Genomic DNA, 19,252 nt, shown 5'->3' with positions numbered 1-19,252 from the left:
GCCTTTATATCCGCCGGAAAAGGAGCCAGTTTTGGTTCAGAAACATGAATCCATTCCCCTGGTTTCACGCCCATCATATAAGCTAGAGTGCTGAAGAAGCGTATTTCATACGGACTATTTGCTTGAAATGCAAATCTCTTTTGAACTTTGCTGAATTTAATGCGTAAACCCGATTTCAATTTTTTGAAAAACATTTCCATCTCTGTCTCGAGTTGAACAACGCTGTTATAGTAGCCACTTCTGATCCTTTGCGTATTGATCTCCACATCACCAACCTTCCTCCATTCAAAGTAGGCATCATAATCCGGTAAATTATGCCATGTATGAGGGTATGAAATCTCGGCTAATGCAACCATCCATTGGCCTTCTAAATCAATATGTTGAGCTAAATTTACACGGAAACTTGAACTGGTATTATTTTTAAACACTTCCATGCTAGCATTAGATGGAAGAGTAACGTAAAAGCCATCATCCTCTACCTGACGGTTCATGATGCTGTGTCAACTGTGAGGTTTAGTGCAAACCTTTTTTATACGTTTCGAAGTTCATCAAACTTGATCCAACTGTTGAATTTCTCAGGCCAGTTTTTCCAGCTTACAAAAACCTGTTTGACTCCCTTGACCGTACGTCGTTTTAATATTTTTTCCACTTGATACATCTTGTCGTTAAATATTTTTACTTTTTGAAGTTCCTCAGCGTAAAAGGAACCCTCGATAGGTTCTCCATCCAAATCTTTGAGTTTGTATACAGGAGGAGAACGGGGTATCCGGTCATAGACTGTAAACACTTCATCCGTAAAACTCTGTTCGTATTTTTTGTCAAACACTCCACGGACCTTGGATATTCTGACAAGATCCCCTTGTTTAAACGTTGTCACTGAGTCCTTGCAATATCTGTTGGACTTGACATCATACAGATTCTGAAACACTTGAAAGGCATTTTCTGAGGTCACTTCAATAGGGCTCATTTTAATGCTGGAGTGGTAGGAATGTTTGTAGCTTCTAGCTAGGTTTTGCAGGACATCAACGTACTGCCGGGTGTTGTTAGCTGTAAAATATCTCCACATCCTTGTTTTTAATGTGCGGTTAAATCTCTCGACCACTGAAGCTTTTGCTTCACTCGCTGTGGCAAAATGTTCAATACCGTGTTTCTCCATTAAAACCTTAAAGTTCTTGTTAAAAAATTATTTACCGGCATCAGTCTTTTGGGGATCTGACTTTCTTTAAAAACTGATTCAAATGCCTTTACCACCTTAGCGGCTGTTTTCCTCTTCAAAACTTGTACATACGCCCTTTTTGAAAAGATGTCAATGACGGTTAATAAATAATTATAGCCATCATTTTCATTGGCCAGAGCTTGCATGTCACAGAGATCGTCTTGGAACTGTCTCAATGGTCTGGTGACGAAAACTCTGTTTCTCGGGAACTTTATTCTTGCAGGTTTATGGAGAGTATAGGTATCTTCTCCTGATAAAAAATCTTTATCTTTTTCAACCGCAACCTTCTTTCCCATTTCATCTTGCATAACCCTCCTCAGTCTATCTACACCCCCAAAACTTCCCGGATTTGAAGGGCTATAATATACTTTCTTCATCAACCGTCTTACTGCCATCTCTCCCTTATGCTCACTCTGACGATTACTTGTTAAATAATGAGAAAAAACCACACAGGAGGGTAGATTTATCCTTTTTTTATTTTTGTATTTAATAGTAAAAACAAATTTGATAAAATGCAGATTAATGCAGATGAATTCAAACACTACTAGCTTTTAAACAACACTTTTGGGAAAGGTTAATATGTTCCTACTTTAATTGTATTTAATAGTAAAAAGAAAAAAAAAAGAAGAAAAATCATATAATGCGAATTAATTAAAGTACTGGAATCCTAAAAATGATACAACAAGTCATCAAACTTGTGAGATCAGTTTGTCAGTCCGTAGCACTCTGAAACAGAGTTAAGTTGTTTGAGGTGTTTCTCTTCGACCATGCGATCATAAGCGTGCGCTATTGCACTGTGGATGCCTTGTACCGATTTCAGTTCATATAAAACCGTCTCTGCAATCATCTTCACTCTGAAGTCATCCGCTTGTATGCGTCGAAGTACCAGAAGATTCTGAATAGCAGGAACGAGTTTGGAGGTTACGAGTCGTCGTACGATGCGTTGAAAGTTGACTTGGTAATAATCCTCCCCCAATACCTCCAGGCATTGGTGCTGACGCTGGCTTGGGTGGTTCGTTATACACCCATAGAAGGGGTTTCTCTGAGATAGTTCAAAGAGGTTATGTTGAATAAATGAAGTATCGCTGTTTTCACCGTATTGATGAGGTTGGTTGAGAACCAACCGTCAATTTCGTCCCCCTGGTTACTCTCATCCTCCGCTGAAGGCTGAGGGTCCTCCATCGGTTCCAGGGTTTGTGTAGGGGCTTCGGTAGAGGGTGAGTAGCTGGTAGCTACCTCATCCTCCACAACCACCTTCATGTCTTCAGGCAGGACATTCGCGTCTACAGACTCAGCCATGAATAGCGGCGATGGTGAGTAGAGGTCTGGAGAAATCGGTTGATACATTTTCATGTTGTATCCTGTAGGTGATGCAGGACTGAAGTGGTTCTCTGAGAATGAGGACGTTGAGGTGGATGGTGAGAAGAGGTCAGGGGAAGGTGGATGATATGGTCCAATGTTGAAGCTTTCATCGTGCTCAGGAGAGAAGTGGATCTCTGCTCGGTGGTTGTAGAGATCCCTGTATGGTGTTGGCTCACTCATTCTCAGGATTTGATTCTCAGTGTCTGTGAGCTTGCTGTTATCCCCACCCCATATATATATCATAGGAAGGGGGCGGGTCCTCAGAAGAGGGTTTGTTCTAGACGTAAAACAGGAAACGTCTGCGTTTTTTTCACTGACATGACATCGATCCAACTGCGTGAGTTGTGGAAAAGGTCGGAAAGATGCTGTCCAATTTCACTCATCTTCTCTGCCCAAGCTTCAAACGGCAGAGCCAGCATTGTCTTGAATATGCCGCAGTCCTGATTGAAAGCCTCCAACACAAACAGATCTGACGGGTTCGTCCGGTTGTTCCTGCGTCTGCTTGCCCGAAAAGACCAGCGGCCATTTGCTGTGGTTTTTGACCCCCACACTGCGCTAAAGAGAGGTTCTCTCTCAGCTATTTCAACATCGGATGGTATATGAAACATTCTCGCCCGTTTTGCAGGTCGAGGAGACAGTTAATTTTCTTCTTCTTCTTCCTCCCTCTCCTGCATTGAGACTGTTTCAGGGCTATCATTAAGGTGCGGGATTGCATGCCTTAGCACAGCCCAGTCGCTGTGGGTGAGAGTACACAGAGCCAGTGATCCATTAAATACCTCGTCTTGATCCAATTGATACAGGCAAAGCTCTCCTATTTCATACATGAAAATATAACCCCAGCTACCAACCAGGCCATATGGCTCCAAAGACCATTCTTTCTGCAGAGTGTTGAACGGGGGTCTTTGTACCATGCAGATGTAGTATGTTGATTTCTTAGGAGCATTCAATTCACGGGATGAATGCTGGTAGACGGTCACTGGGATTTGGCACAGAACTGACATACCACTTGGCCGACCCAAGGTCTGATTTTCAACCGTGGTTGTTAAAGTTGATGTTGGATCCTCATCATCGGTAGAGTATGTTATGACGGGAATTCCGATAAGTATCTCAGATGAGGAAGTAGATGATATAGATGATGCAGTTGCTTGTTCATCATCATCTTGGCACGCGTTGCGTTTCTCCTCCGCTTGATGATAAACTCTCTTAACTCTAGCCATCGCTGAACGGGTGTTCTTTTCCAACGAATGCTGCATGTAAAGTGTAGAGTTTTATCCCTGTATTTAAAGTAAACACTAAAGCACGCCCTATTGTTTTCATTGGGTTATTCAAGGTTTAACGAGGCTTACAAACACACCCCCTCTATTTTTAATTGGTGCTGATGCCATACAGTTTCTGATAATACCATATTTGTCTTGTTCTATTTATAACAAACACACCCTTGTGTTTTAATTGGCTCATTTAAGCCCTTCCCCGTAACACCCTTAAACACACCCCCTGTGTTTTAATTGGCTCATTTAAGCCCTTCCCCGTAACACCCTTAAACACACCCCTGTGTTTTAATTGGCTCATTTAAGGTATCGTGCCTAATGACGACAACCAATCAGCATCCACGGTTACGCCCCTCGGACACACCCCCTTTTGACCCCATGACTTCCCCGCCCCCATGGCGCCATGACCCTCCTTAAGGTCAAAGGTCACCTGTCAAAAAGTTTGATCGAAGGGTGAAGCTGAGAAGAATGTACTTTCTGTATGCTTTTTCTCTAGCGTATACTGGTATAATTTTCTTCACAGACACACCCAGTGTTTAGGAGAGGGAATTCAAAGAGCATAGCACTTCCCTTGAGGATGTTAATGCCACACCTCGATTGCATAATGGCAGCCATGAATCTCTGTCTTTTAGTGTTTAACCCTTTCTCTCTCCTAGACATGGCGATTGACTGAGCTTAACTGTAACAAACTCTATGTGCTCTCTTTCAGACTCTATCCTTGAAAACTGGCTCAGAGTTTATCTGTTCTTTCTTTCTAGATGAAACAACTAAAGGAGCTACATCCATTAACATTTACTTTTCCTTCCCATAGAAAGGACTCCTGGATCAGTGCTTCTTTGTTCTTTGTGTCTTTGCTCTGTTCTCTCAAATCCCCAGTCGGTCGTGGCAGATGGCCGCTCACACCGAGCCTGGTTCTGCTGGAGGTTTCTTCCTGTTAAAAGGGAGTTTTTCCTCTCCACTGTCGCTACATGCATGCTCAGTATGAGGGATTGCTGCAAAGTCAACGCCAGTGATTGTCCACTGTCTCTACATGCTCATCCAGGAGGAGTGAATGCTACAAATCTCTGACCGGATGCATTCTCCTGGGTTTCCTTAGATAGAAAACTTTTTATCCAATTTGAATAAATAACTAACTCCAACTGCACTGTTCCAATGGTTAGGACTAATTGGAATGTATGTACCTGATTGTTGTGAAGTGCCTTGAGACAACATGTGTTGTGAATTGGCGCTATATAAATAAAACTGAATTGAATTAAATGAATGTATTCTTCATTTACTTATTTTAAAGTGTGATAGAAATTACTTAAAAATACATTTTGTAAAATACTGTAGCCAAATCTGCCACACAACGAAAACTGACTTGAAGAACAAATCGAACTAGTTAAGGTTGGGGAGCATCTTATGACAAAAACCTGGTGCTGTGAAGATGAAAATGGTGCACTAATGGGAGTGAGTCATGACACTTTCCCCTGACTTGAAGAACTATCTGTCTTGATATGTGTATCTCCCTTCACTTTCTTAAAACATAATGTATACCGAAGGTTTATGTCTCATGTCCAAACCATTAAAGTTAGGAGCCTGCTGCAGACAAGGAGGAAGACAAACCTTATGTTTCTGTAAAAGTGGGCACAATTAAAAACAAAGTCTCATCTTGCAGATTTCTATCTCTAACTTTTCAGATTTACCTTCCTGACATCTAAAACATGGAAATACTGTATGTAAGTGAGAGCATCTTTACTGAGAATTTAGCCAAATAAAAGTACCTTTTATGTGAGAAAACAGAACAGGACACAATCCTAAGGATACCATTCTAGCCCAAATCCAACAAACCCATTAGTATGTTTTTATTACATAATTTCTATTCCAATTAACTGAAAAAGATAATGGAAACAGAAACCAAAGCACAAAATATTCACAAGTTAAGGAGATAAACCAAGAATACAATCTCTCTCAGCAGAAAATAGAGCAATAATAACAGTGGCAGATTTTGAGGTATGCTGTGAATAAAAACATGGAATTTGCACCTATATGGCAAGACTTCAGTGAGAAAACAAGTATTCCTGTAATGAGCAGAACATGGTTCTCACTTCCACTCAGATTTCAGTGAGCAAAGGTGTTTGCAAAATGAAACTGGTACTCAGTAACAGTTAATTAGATGACTTTAATGCACTTCACATTGATTTTCCTGTTTTATCGACTCCCAGCAGATTACTGGCTCAGACCATAACACCAAAATGCGCAACCGCACAGAGACATTTATCATCCCACTTTACCTTGTCGTAGTATCTGATCTCGTAGTCGAGGATGATCCCGTTGGGCTGCTCGGGTGGTGGCCATGACAGAGAGAAACTGCGGCTCGTTGAGCTCACCTGGTGCATTATGGGAACCTCTGAGGGAGCTAGTATGAAGCAAACACATTCATACACACACACACACACACATGCAAGAACACACAACTAATTAGGAATTTTAAAAATTCACCAGTATGTTTAGACATCATAAAAATGCAAATAGAGTAATTTGTTGACCAATTGCCGAAAATGTTTAAACCAAATGAGGGAAAACGTTTCTGCTTCAGCGCATATGAAAGCAAATTGCTGCTCTTTTAATTGATAGGAGAACATATTTGTTAAAAGAAAAGACATGGAGGAATTACAAGAACAATTACTGCATATAAATAAAAAAAACTAATAGGCAATCTAGAGAGGAAAAATAGAAAATAATTTTACTTTTTCTCAATGTGAATCATCTTTATAACCGCTGCATCCTAAAAATTCAGAATTCATCTTAAACAGCTGAGTAATAAGGAAAAAGTAATAAGTAAAATAAGAAATATTAAAGCATTGAAAACCAACAGCGTAAATGAACTGTGATCTGAAAGCCTTAGTCTTTCATGTCAATCCCTTGTTTTACAATTTTGAGTTTCATATCTTAAGGTCCTGTGATATATACTCATAAATTTAAAAGACCCCTAAATCATAGTTAACTTGATCATAGATCTGTTTTGTTGTGTCCTATAAAATTTGAGGACTATAAGCAGTGAAAAAAGTGCCTGGAAAGTGTCAGTGTGGCAGTGGATCAAGTTTCGATTACAAGTGAGCCTCTGTTGCAGCGGATGAGGTCAATTATATTTTTCCATCAGAGGAAGGCAGCTTTCAAATCTAAATTTAGGTAGAAGTGGAAGTATCACTTATGTCTGTCTCCACAAGGTATTGATGGAGCAATAACTCGGTTATGGTATGTTCTCCAAGAATTGCGCGGCAGCAGGCTGAATAGCAGTAGAAGGGCAGGGGAAGGGGAGATAAAGCTGAGAAAAGGAAAAGAGAGAAAGAAGCAGAAGAGAGAGTTGAGAAAGGATTAAAGCTGTGGATGTGAAGGAAAAACTGAAGGGGGGAGAAACAGGGGGAGGGAAGAGATGACAACTCTGTAACATGTTTTATGAATTAAAAGACTGGAGCTCAATTTCCTTTATCTCTCCAGCCATCCCTCTCGCATATAATCCACTGTGCCTGGGGGTATGCTTACACACACACACGCTTGCAAACACACATGCATGTGCAAGAGTTTGGTTTTTTTCCAGTTCTAACTCACCTGCCTGATTGGTTGTAATGTTGATTGACAGCTGTTGGGCAGGGTAAGGACTCTTATTGGACACTCCGTTGACTGCCTGCAAAGTTTAAATACTAATGGTCAGCTATCAAGTAAGGACAATACAGAAAACAGCACATTTATAGATTAATATTTTAGAGGGTTTTAACATCATAAATTCAATAAAAACTTTAATATTGCAAAGGATATTATTAAGGATAGGTTTCCCATCATTATATTTATTTGAAATGCTGTGTTTCACCACATAGAGAGGTCCAAGGTAGATTCTTGTTCCTGGCTTGTCAAACTGTCACCTGACTCTTTTCAAAAGTACTGCATGTTTACAAATACATGAAAGCTATATCTGTTAACAAGGAATTTAAGATACTAGGCCTGCTCGCACAAACAATCCATTCTTTCTTTCTTAGCCTTCAGTACACATAGAGGTAATACATTGTTCTATGAGATACAATGGATCTGAAGAAGTGTACACACCATTGTTAAAAGCCAAAACAATAATAGTCAAAGAATACTGTTACTATTTTGCTACAATTTTAGGATCTTTTCCTCTTGCATTCACACCTGATACCAGTTATATATATATATATGTTTTTAAAGTTTGACCTAAATTATTTGATCATGAAAGGATAGCAAATATGTGTTTAACAGGTGTGAATGCACTGAACACGCATTTGTTTCCCTCAAACCATCTTAGCTGCTCAGGTGGGAACTAATTTCCACAGAATATCTGTGGGATCACTTGACTGCGGCTGTGGCCAAGATTTGACCCCACTTTTGCAAGGTAAATTGTGCAAAAATTGCCAAGGCAAAATGTGGCATGTTAACCGACTACTATCAAACAAGACCGAATGGTGCAAGTGAATCAAGTGTTACTTAATCTACTTATCAGTTTTGAGGGTGATCATGCCTATGCATCCCAGTTATTGCATCTTGTTCATTTTTCTCTCCTAAACAGATGTATTTGTTTTTCAGCTGAATGGTACAGAATAAAAGTTACAATAAAAGTAAAAAACAAAAAATTCTATGTTTTAAAAGTTCTGGCATTCAAACAGGGCCCTGTACACCATTATATTTACTGAATAACAGGATAAATATTTTTTGATTTGTCTTTGATAACACGAGTCAAACTCTGCATCCAGAATTATTCATCATTTTAGCATGCCAAAATTATTTGACTGACGTCTGTGTCTAATCTCAAAACCAGTGAAGCTGTTTTTTTTTAAGCCTGAGTGAAAAAAACTGCTAAAATTGACACAAAATTGAATTGTTATTAGATTTAATGTCTCATCTCTGAGACAAAGACAAGCTGACCACATTGTCAGTGGGTTTCAAAGGCAAGGCCAGTTGCCACGTATTGTTTTGCCAAGTGTGCAGTTAATCATTCTGACAGTGAAACAAATGCTTTAGTCAGGGCAAATTAAGGTTTTAAATTATGATCATTTACTTCAGGCTCCGATAATTTAATTTTATGTTTCTGCCTTTCCTTGACTGCTGAAGGTGCCATTTAGACTATAGAAAAAACCTGATAAACTAAGATTAAGCTAAATTTCAGTTCAGACTTTGACTTTCCAGTGGTATGGGGGGGAAATAAAAACAGAATACTTTATACTTGTTAACATGGAAGCCACTGTTTCAGTTGTTCATAGCCTAAAATGAAAATCACATAAAGCAAAGTATTCAAACAAGTATGTACAAATACAGAAAGCTTTTTTACTCAGGAGGTCCTTAGATGTCACAATATAAATGCAGGTGACTTTAAATTGCGCTTTAAAATTGTACAGTTAAGGAGCCAGATGGCAGAAGATTGAAGGTTTACCACTGTACTGGCTTTACCGACACTACGGTGACCTTGTGAGCTGAGAGATATAATTGCCGATTTTGCATAAAAGCCTGCAGGTCAGCAAGTATTTATGTAGCGTCAGTACCTTCGAGCATTTCAGTGAGTATTTGGTATCCATTTGCATTTAAAACAAGCTGACAGGAAAAAGGCTGTTTTTAAAGTGGCCTATCAAGTAAGGATGGAGCTTTTTTTTTTTACAAAAATTCTAATAATCTATTACTGAACATGAGATGAATTTCAAGCTTGAAAATGATTTGTTCTTCTTCGTACTCCAGAGCGAGAATCACCCTAGACTTGAATTTCCTTGCAAATCCAAGACAAAACATTTGCAGGCACAAACCTGTATGTCAAAGGTGTACGACGTGTGAGCACGAAGCTTGCTAATCTCCACCATTGTCCCCTTCAACATCTCCTTGCCTGGAGCAAAAACCACACTGTCATCACACGGCTGGCATGCCCGCCGCTCGTTGCTGTGACACCGCCTGCACACAACGTTATATGACAGGTCCTCACGGTGCCCCGTGTCGCGTGGTGAGTGCCACTCCAGGATCACCGACGTCTGATTAACCACTGAGACCACATTGCGGGGAGCAGAAGGGACGCCTGCGAACAGAAGTTGAATGATAAATATATGTCAATGGAGAATGAAAATACATGTTTCCAGTGTTCCCACTCTCTCTTAATTGCCTTGTTATTGGCAATTGCAAATTAGCTTGCTGTAGTTATTGTGTAAACTAAAATTAGAGCCAAAACTAAACATCTGAATGCAATGCAGACTGTGGCACAGCAAACATCTGGGAAAAATATTTGTCTCTTTCAGAAACCATCTGCTTGTAATGAAGAAGAGATCCAAAAAATGAGGAAAGTTGGAGAGGCAAATTTAGAGAGGTAAATCACTCCCTTTACCAATGCCCCCGTTCAGTATGGTCTATTTGTAGACATTATTTATTTTAACCCTCTTTCACAAAAATATTTCTCATAATCCCACAAAGACAAGTGGCCTTTGAGCTTGCATTTCACGAAACACAAGTGGAGACAGCAATATCCCACACAGCTGTGGCCTTTAAAAATGAAGCTGATAGTACAGGACAACAGGAGGTGTGGCATAGCACTGATGACAGGACTAAGCATAAAATCTGTATCAGGACTCCCAGCATCTCCTTTTTCACAACAACCATGGTGGACAGACTCAATGTAGCAATCCTGGTCAAAACTGGTCATACCTTAGCACTAACAGATTGGGGGAGAATTCAACAGATAACAGGAAGGCTGAACCGGGTAACTTACAGTCGCTCTGTTTTATCCTTTCAAGGCATTAAAACCTCTGTCTGTTATGGAATATTGTAGATTTAAAAATGTTTGCAGCCTTTGAGAAATCTTAAGGTAAGATAAGGATCTACATTCACTGGAGAGTGCTTATGGAGAATGCAATTTACAGTATTAATACTAACAGGGCTGTAAAATGCTATCGACAGTTTAAAATGTCAACTCAATAACAATAATAATGTTGTCTCTTTTAAAATAACATCTGCAGATTCTCTTCTGTGCATGCTCCTGATGTAAACAAGTAATGACCACTCAGAGAGGGAACACTTGAAAAAGATATTTTCCGAGAAATCAGAACGGGCTTAAATCCCTAATGGCAGGTCAAGGCTTTAAATCCACATAATCAAAACTGATCAGGTCATGTTTGATCAAAAGCCAACATAACCAAATGGTAAACTTGCTCTTGAATGTTGCAATAAAATGATCCCCATCAAACTGCCACTTTAAACCTCTACTTGGGGGAAAAAGAAGCCTTGTTCTCTCTTGTCTAAAGGAAGAGTAGAATTTCTGTGTTCTTAGCCATCAGTGGTTGACCATCAAACTGTGGAATTGAGAATTAGGGTTAAACAATTCAGCAACAGTGTTCTTTATTTGGAACAAATACTATTTTGTTCAGGACCAAAGAGGAAACGGACGGGTTTCCAAAAAATTGGAACTGTAATATTTTTAGGTGAGTCCGTGTACTCTTTAAAAAGTACTTTACACCTATAACACAGCAAAAATGCAGAAATAATGTTGAGAAATAGGGCCGCACAAAAGACAATCCTGTGATGCCAATATTATTGAGATATATTGGCATAACAAACAATAGATTTTAGGGATGCTCCGATCAGGCTTTTTGCTGCCGATTCCGATACCGATCACCCATGAGTTCCGATCATTGCCGATCACATGTATTGGCAGTAAATGTTTCAATTTAGCTATAAGGGCTACTGGCTACATGATGTGGAAAAAAGGAACCATAGAATCACCTTAATTTAGATGAAAAATGTGTTTTTACTTACTTTTTCAAAATAAAAAATGCAAAAAACTTGTAGGCACAATGCAGCAAATATTTAGTGAAAAGGACAACTGAAAACCTGCTATCAGTAATGCAATCTTTAACAGAGTTAAGTCATTAAGCCTCTTGGCGAATAATGCAGTAAAAATAAATCTCACATTGCCTTAATCAAATTATGTCAAATAAAAAAGGAATTGTTCAAAGGCAAGTGTAGGTTGCATTCAAATAACTGTCATAAATGCATGAGCAAACTGTTGTGGATTGTCAGAAAAAAAACTACATGTTTACCTTTCTTATAATTTACTAAACAAATCAATACCATGGGTTTGTTGCTTCATATATAAAATAAAATAGCCCATTTGCTACTCAAACAACATTAACATGGTCTTAAAGATCTTGAAACAGAAAAACAGCACAAGTGAAATTAAAGTGCATTTGCTTTGAACAGGCAAAATGTTGAACAGCATTTTTACATGCTAAATGCCTATTACTTATTGGTAAGCATTGTGGGAAGGTTCTTTTTAATAAAGAGAAGCATCTCAGCTTTTTCAGTCATGAGTCTATTCCTGTGTCCGTCCACAATGTTGGATGCAGCACTGAATAAGCGCTCACTCTCCACACTTGTGCATGGTGCAGACAGGTAAGCTCTTGCTACTTTAGCAAGGTCTGGAAAACGTTCCTTATTAGTTTTCCAGTATTCCAATGATGATGCACTCCGAGAGATGGGTGGCTCTGAGAGGTAGATTATCATCTCTGATGGCGTTGGACTGTCGGTGTGAGCCTGCTGCGGGGTTTCTTCTGCCAGGATCTCACCGAATATTGAAGACAAAGATCCTGGTCGTGGCACTTTCTCTGCTGGCTCCCCTGTGCTGTTAGCTTCATGTTCTTGGTTTGGATCCCTCTGAGCGGCTTCTGTCATCAGACCAAGAAGCAGTCTGTGTGTTTTGGTCTTAAGTCCTTCAGAATAAAATCTGTCTTTGTACCTTTAGGGGAGGAGGTCACATTAATTTTCAGGCCAGTTGAGAATAAAAAATGTAACTATGTTGCTTTTATAATTTCTATAATGCTTTTTTTAATCCATCATTATTTTGATGATGATTAACTCACCTTGGGTCTATGACTGTTGCCAAACTGTAGAGGGGCTCTTCTTCAATGTCAGCAAATCTTTTGGTGACAGCTTCCAGCAACGTGTCCTTAGTTGTCTTCACACCATGATCTGCTGCAGTCTCTTTGGTCAGAATACGCTTTAAAACCATCACAGAGGGTATGACATCAGCAGCAGATGCAGTTGATGAACATATTTCCTTAGTCAGCTCTTCAAAAGGTTCCAGCAGTGTTGTCATGTTTTCAATCAATTCCCACTGAGAAGATGTAAAGGTTGCAGGTAGCTCAAAGTCAGCAGCGTAAACGCCCAATACTCGTTTTTGCTCAAGGAGTCTGTGGAGCATATAATTCCACCTATTCCACCTAGTGCTGACATCTTGTTGCAGTCTTTTGGAGGGCTGGCCAAGTTGTTTCTGTACACTCTGAAGTCTTGCATACGCTAATGGGGAGTGCCTGAAGTGCCCCACAATGCGTCTCCCTTTGGCAATAATGTCACTAACACTGTGCTGTGACAGCACTGCCTCATGGATGGCCAGCTGCAGGGTGTGTGCCATACACCCCAAACTTGGTAAACCAGCATCTATCATAGCTTTCACCATGTTTCTGGCATTATCTCTCAGTATCACGTGTATCTTGTCTTTTGAAATACGCCACGTTTGAAACATTTTCTCAAATGTGGTGGCTAAAGCTACGGCAGTATGGGAACCAGAAAACTCCTGGGCATGCAGAACAGCTTTATGAAGTTGAAAATCCGAATCAATCCAGTGAGCTGTTAAACTTAGCATCGACACAGGACTGACGTCCGAGCTCCATATATCACTCGTGAAACTTAAAGAGGATGAGACGCCTTCTTTAAGGAGATATTGGACGTGAGAGTACACTGTCTGGTGGAGCTCGGGCAGGGCTACATCTGTGAAGTACTTACGTCCCGGTAGCACGTAGCGGGGCTCCAAGTGTGAGAGCAGTCGGCGGAACCCAGCGTCTTCTACCACGGAGAAAGGCTGGTCATCTAGCCCGATGAATTCAATTATTTTTCGAGTTATTTCCTTAGCCTTCTGACTGCCACGCTCATACGAGCGAGTGTTGGCAATGGTGGGCTGCGTTAACTGCCGTCTGACTGCTCCGGTTGTCTTCTTTTCATTCTCTGCAGTGAGCCTCGAAAACTCACCATACTCCGCCAAGTGCTTGTTCTTTAAATGTCGTATTAAATTTGTTGTGTTGAAGCATTTTGACGTGCTTCCCCCTCGAGGTATTTTACCATTGCATGTGTTGCAGGACGCAAACTTTACATCACTCTCACAGACCGTATAAAAGCTCCAAACAGCCGACATGTTTGTTCAGGATTTGCCGCCGCGCGCTTGCGCAGTTTGTAGGACATTGGGAGCTACACTACACTGCAAAGTATGAGGTACATGTGATCGGGTTCTGTAATCGGCAATGAAAGGCACTGATCGGCACACGTCGATTACATACTTTTTAACGGAAATCGGCAGATAATGATCGGTGGCCGATCGATCGGAACACCACTGATAGATTTACATTTTCTTCACTATTTTTCCAACTGTTTTCAACAGTCACTGACTTGTAGCATCTTGGACACTATACAGTAACACTCTATTCAAAAAAACTCAAAAACTCTGAATTGCATAACCTAGGATTTGCTTAGATGCAGAATATTCAATACAAAAACATCTTTTCAGTGTTGTCAAATAGAAAGCAGGGGTGTAGTGGTACAAAAAAAACAAAAAACAGTTCCATTGCGCTTCAATCTAGAGAAACAAAATGTACAAATATTTCTTTTATTATTATTCAGTATTGAACAAACATTTTTTTTACATTAAAATAATTCGATTGTATTATGCTTTAATATCAAAAACTAAGTAATTAGACAGCTTGTCAAATAGATTTAAAATAAGCTTTTTTCGTTTCGTAAGTGCTCATGCCAAAGGGCTGTAGCAAAATTGTTTACGCCACATGACAACCAATCACAGACATAAATATGTAAGTATGAACTACAAAAATGGATGTTTATAACAAAGACAATTAATTAGATAAGTCCTGGCAGAAATATCTTGGTTATAAACCAATGTCAGAGATTCTCTGTGTCAGGACAAAACAAAAAATAATTCCAGACCAAGTCCACACCATATTTTAGAGAACACTCAGCTGAGGCTCAACAGAAAGCTGTGTGGGAGAGACCTGAACAGAGTGCAGCGTTCTGCTACAACACCTTAGTCATTAATTATCAAAACCTTTACAGCAAAGTGCTTAGTATGTGTAGCAGGAGAACAAACGTTTTGCGATTAATTGAAATTGCAAAGAAAACATTTTCAAATTACAACAGAAAGAAAAAAGCGGATACACTGGCAGCAGAACACAGTCACACAATGTTTGTAGCATTTGATTGATTTCTTATGTGTGGTAGAAAGGCAGTTTTTTAGGCATGAATAGTAATTAAGTTAATCAAGTTTAGGTTAAAGTGTCTTGAAATGAAATTAAAGTGCTTATTAAGCTTTTCTGTCAATTAGTTTGACCTAGGGTTGCAAACAAGCAGCTGGAGACTTTTTTTCTGCTTGCTATAAGCAAACTTAATAAAGGAAATAAGCTCACTAATAGTTGTCCTGGACCTTTATCCTTATTTAGAAATCCAATTTTGTCCACTGATCATAGAAAATGAGGACCCCTGCTTTGTGTGATGACATATATAAAAGACGAAGTACAGAAACAGGATTTGTGTCATTTTCCTATTGACTGCACAAACTAAATAAATTCTACATTTTAAACATCATCTACATTTTACACATCATTGTCCCGTTAAGATCAGTCAATCATTGTAAGCAGAACTTGGGCTTAAAACAGCACCTTCTTTGACATTAAAAAATGGCCTATAATTATTGTCTTTTACCAGTCAATCAGTCTCAGTTTTCACTCAGTGTCAAAGTATGTCTTCAAAGCACAACCAGTTTTCACAAGGTTAAGCCTAGCGGGCTCACTTCTCCTTGACAGTGCAAACACATCACACAAAGTGTGACACAGACGAAACAAGAGCAGTTAAGATAAAAATGGATGTTCAACCTTGGCGTATGCTGGATCAAAGCGTCGTAAGATGAGACTGAGAGGACCCAGTAGAATATGTATTAGTATGTACTGTAATTCTTAAACAGATACTCAAGGATGGATATGCAGCAAAATCAAAGTGCCAACAACGGGAGATTAAAATAATCTAAGCAGGGTCCTCATACAGTGCATTGACAGTTGTTACACATGCATAAAAAATATTTTATTTAACAAACATTTTGAAATGCAAAGTCACTATGAAAACAGATGATTACATTCTAGCCACGCTGCTGCAACAATGGGAAACTTTTAAGAGAAAGACACCCCATCTGTTTTTGTTTTTTGTTTTGTTGCTGAGACTGCACACTCAGAATTTAAATTATATGCACTTACCTGCACACAACCACCCACCTCTACAGCAGCAGAGGCATGTTAATGTAGTGATTTTTTTTCCATAATCTACAAACATTCACATTCACTCTTACAATCCACTCTCCTGATTCATGTCTCACTCTGAATCCCTCTTCTCTATATTTAAGTTTAATCCTTCTGTTTTTGTAGCTTGGCCTATTCTTTTTTATTTCCACTGTGCTCCAAATAAAACTGTAATCTGATTTGCACTTGAATTGAAAGTGCCAAAGTCATTTAAAGAGTTGTGCCGCACACCTGACACGCTCACACTGTCAAATTTGATTTTTTTCTCTCTATCGCCATCATTTTAAAAGTGTGCTACAAGTGTTGAGGTGAGGCTTTTTCTGTGTCTTCTCTGGTGTAATAAAACCCTGACCCACCTACAGAACATGTGACAAATAACTCAAACATTTTGAGGTTCCATCTGTCTTTCAATAGTATTTTAGTGAGAAATGTTTAAGTTTAAGCACCTGTCCTGTTGGATTTAATAAAAAAAACATACTGTAGCATAATGGGAGTAGCTGAAATGGCCACTCATTACAACCAACACAACAAGCCTTAAAGGAAACAAAAAAGTAATGTTATATCTGTCTGCTAAAACAAGAAAGATGATGCAATTCATACAGGCTCACCAAAATCGGACAATATCAGATTGGAAAAATGTCTCGTTTGAAGAAAACTGGAAAACATGGGAGCGTAGATCCATCATTCTGGAGAAGTTGGTCCTGAAACAGCTTGGTACACTTTCGGCAAATTAGTACCAATTGAGCATTGTTTATATGCCACAGCAGACCTGAGTGTTATTGCTGACCATGTCCATCCCATGTAACCACAGTGTACTAATCTTATGATGACCACTATGCAAATCCAACATGTCACAAAGTTCAAATCTTCTCAAACTATTCAGTTTAACAATGATCCACATGGCCCTGTCTTTCAGTGTTTAACCCTTTCTCTCTCCTAGACATGGCAATTGACTGAGCTTTTACTGTGACTAATTCTATGTGCTCTCTTTCAGACTCTATCCTTGAAAACTGGCTCAAAGTTTATCTGTTCTTTCTTACTAGATGAAACGACTAAAGGAGCTACATCCATTAACATTTACTTTTCCTTCCCATAGAAAGGACTCCTGGATCAGTGCTTCTTTGTTCTCTTTGTGTCTCTGCTCTGTTCTCTCAAACCCCCAGTCGGTCGTGGCAGATGGCCGCTCACACTGAGCCTGGTTCTGCTGGGGGTTTATTCCTGTTAAAAGTGAGGTTTTCCTCTCCATTGTCGCTACATGCATGCTCAGTATGAGGGATTGCTGCAAAGTCAACGCCAGTGACTGTCCACTGTCTCTACATGCTCATCCAGGAGGAGTGAATGCTACAAGTCTCTGACTGGATGCAATCTGCTGGGTTTCCTTAGACAGAAAAACGTTTTATCCAATTTGAATACATAACTCAATCTGACTGTACTGTTCAATGGTTAGGATTAATTGGAATGTATGTACCTGACGTTTGTGAAGTGCCTTGAGACAACATGTGTTGTGAATTGGCGCTCTATAAATAAAACTGAATTGAATTGAATTGAGTATACTCCAGTGGCCTACACAGTCAGATCGCAATCCCTGTTTACATATGGGAAGAAACTTGTGCCATCAGAAACTGAATTTTCACAGCTCTGTGCTTCACGCTATCACTGTTGCTAGGCAACATAAGTTACGCTGAGGTAAAGGCAGGGGAAACGCAGACCGACATAACACCGGCCACACCATGCTGATCTGGCATGTTTAGCTAATAGCTACAGGTAGCATAAGTATTGCTGTTTGACCATCATATGTTTACATGATTTCTTATAGATGCTCATTTGACTTGGTGATTGACATCTGCCAAGCTCATGTATGCTGCACTGCTCCAGCTTAAATGCCGTAAAGAAAGTTTAACCTGATGTGAAACGTAAATCAATGAATCTGTGTTTGATTAATCTGTGGCTATCCTCAAGGACCTGGATGTGTGACACAAAAAACGGAATTTTAGAACTGAAATTGAATTTTAGAACTGAAAGTGAATTTTAGAACTGAAAGTGAAAGTAGGCAAACTGAATTTTCAAAACAACGAAATACATTTTCAATGCAAATTAATTCAGTTTCAAACCATTCAATTCAGTTTTCAAACCATTCAATTCAGTTTTCAAACCATTCAATTCAGTTTTCAAACCATTCAATTCAGTTTTCAAACCATTCAATTCAGTTTCAAATCAATGCATTTAATTTCAAATTACACAAATACAGATTCAGTCTGAGAAATTCAAATTCAGTTTCTGATGGCACAAGTTTCCTCCCATATTTACACTACGTTTTCTGGTGAAAACTGAACAGTTTAGTTTAGTTTTAACTGTTTGTTTACTAACTGAAAACGGGGAAGCCCTTCTGTCTCATGGAGATCAATGCAATAGTGCACCAAGTTTAAAACCTACACAGGACGAAGATATCACAATAACAATGGCGGATTGCAGAGTACTTACTTGTGGTGCTGACTCTTTTTAATGTAATGATGGTTCTGCTCATTGTCTCCCCCATTTTGTAAGCAGGAAGTGTTTGTGCATGTTGTTGAATTTTTGAGTATACTAGTGGCATGGTGGAGGAATTCCACAATCTTCACGTCTCTACTGTTTCCGTGGTGATGAAGATTGTAATTAAAACTTGTGAAGGTGTTAACAGAATCCGTCAGTGTGGACAATAATATAAATTAAACTGTTGAAGGCTTTATTTAATTTTTATAACTCGAATTTATATGAAGACCATAAGTCCTAAATATGACTGAACCAGAGTTTTTTTTAATCCCTGAAAATATGAAGATGTATTCAGGTCACCGGGAAGTGCACAAAAACCCATGAGTGATTCCACACTTTGAACAGCAGCACACACAGTACACACACAGTTTCAGAGTATGAGTCCAAAATGATTCATGTTTTAACCTACTTACACTATATCTCTGAGGGACCGAGGGGCTGCTTTGTCACTGCTTTGTCTTGCGTTGCAGTGTAGGCTCTTCAACACAATAAACACATGCTTAACC

The 19,252-nt window shown here is 39.3% G+C and overlaps 2 protein-coding genes across 3 annotated transcripts in view; both read right to left on the bottom strand.

Annotated features, from left to right (window-relative positions):
- The window catches only part of LOC124874008 (ephrin type-B receptor 1-like), a 168,649-nt gene that overhangs the window by 71,651 nt on the left and 77,746 nt on the right, over positions 1-19,252 (bottom strand). For both annotated transcript variants that reach the window (XM_047375133.1, XM_047375132.1), the window contains exons 7-9: positions 9,636-9,898; positions 7,438-7,513; positions 6,120-6,244 (exon numbers count right to left, since the gene is read on the bottom strand). In XM_047375133.1, the coding sequence (XP_047231089.1) occupies positions 6,120-6,244; positions 7,438-7,513; positions 9,636-9,898 (464 nt within the window). The remainder of the gene's footprint in view (positions 1-6,119; positions 6,245-7,437; positions 7,514-9,635; positions 9,899-19,252) is intronic.
- On the bottom strand, positions 11,956-12,907 carry LOC124874009 (zinc finger BED domain-containing protein RICESLEEPER 3-like). The gene is made up of 2 exons (XM_047375134.1): positions 12,729-12,907; positions 11,956-12,604 (listed from the first exon to the last, which is right to left on the bottom strand). The coding sequence occupies exons 1-2, from the start codon at positions 12,875-12,877 to the stop codon at positions 12,109-12,111; spliced, it is 645 nt and encodes a 214-aa protein (XP_047231090.1). The 5' UTR covers positions 12,878-12,907; the 3' UTR covers positions 11,956-12,108.

The sequence above is a fragment of the Girardinichthys multiradiatus genome, chromosome 9 (genome assembly GCF_021462225.1).
Source record: "Girardinichthys multiradiatus isolate DD_20200921_A chromosome 9, DD_fGirMul_XY1, whole genome shotgun sequence".
Lineage (NCBI taxonomy): Eukaryota > Metazoa > Chordata > Actinopteri > Cyprinodontiformes > Goodeidae > Girardinichthys > Girardinichthys multiradiatus.
This window is presented reverse-complemented; position numbering and strand designations above follow the sequence as displayed.

Excerpts from the sequence above, each read along its gene's own strand:
- LOC124874009 (XM_047375134.1), bottom strand. The coding sequence starts at position 12,877 with ATGGTTTTAAAGCGTATTCTGACCAAAGAGACTGCAGCAGATCATGGT. Across the intron at positions 12,605-12,728 it reads GCAACAGTCATAGACCCAAG|GTACAAAGACAGATTTTATT; the intron begins GTGAGTTAATCA and ends CCTCCCCTAAAG.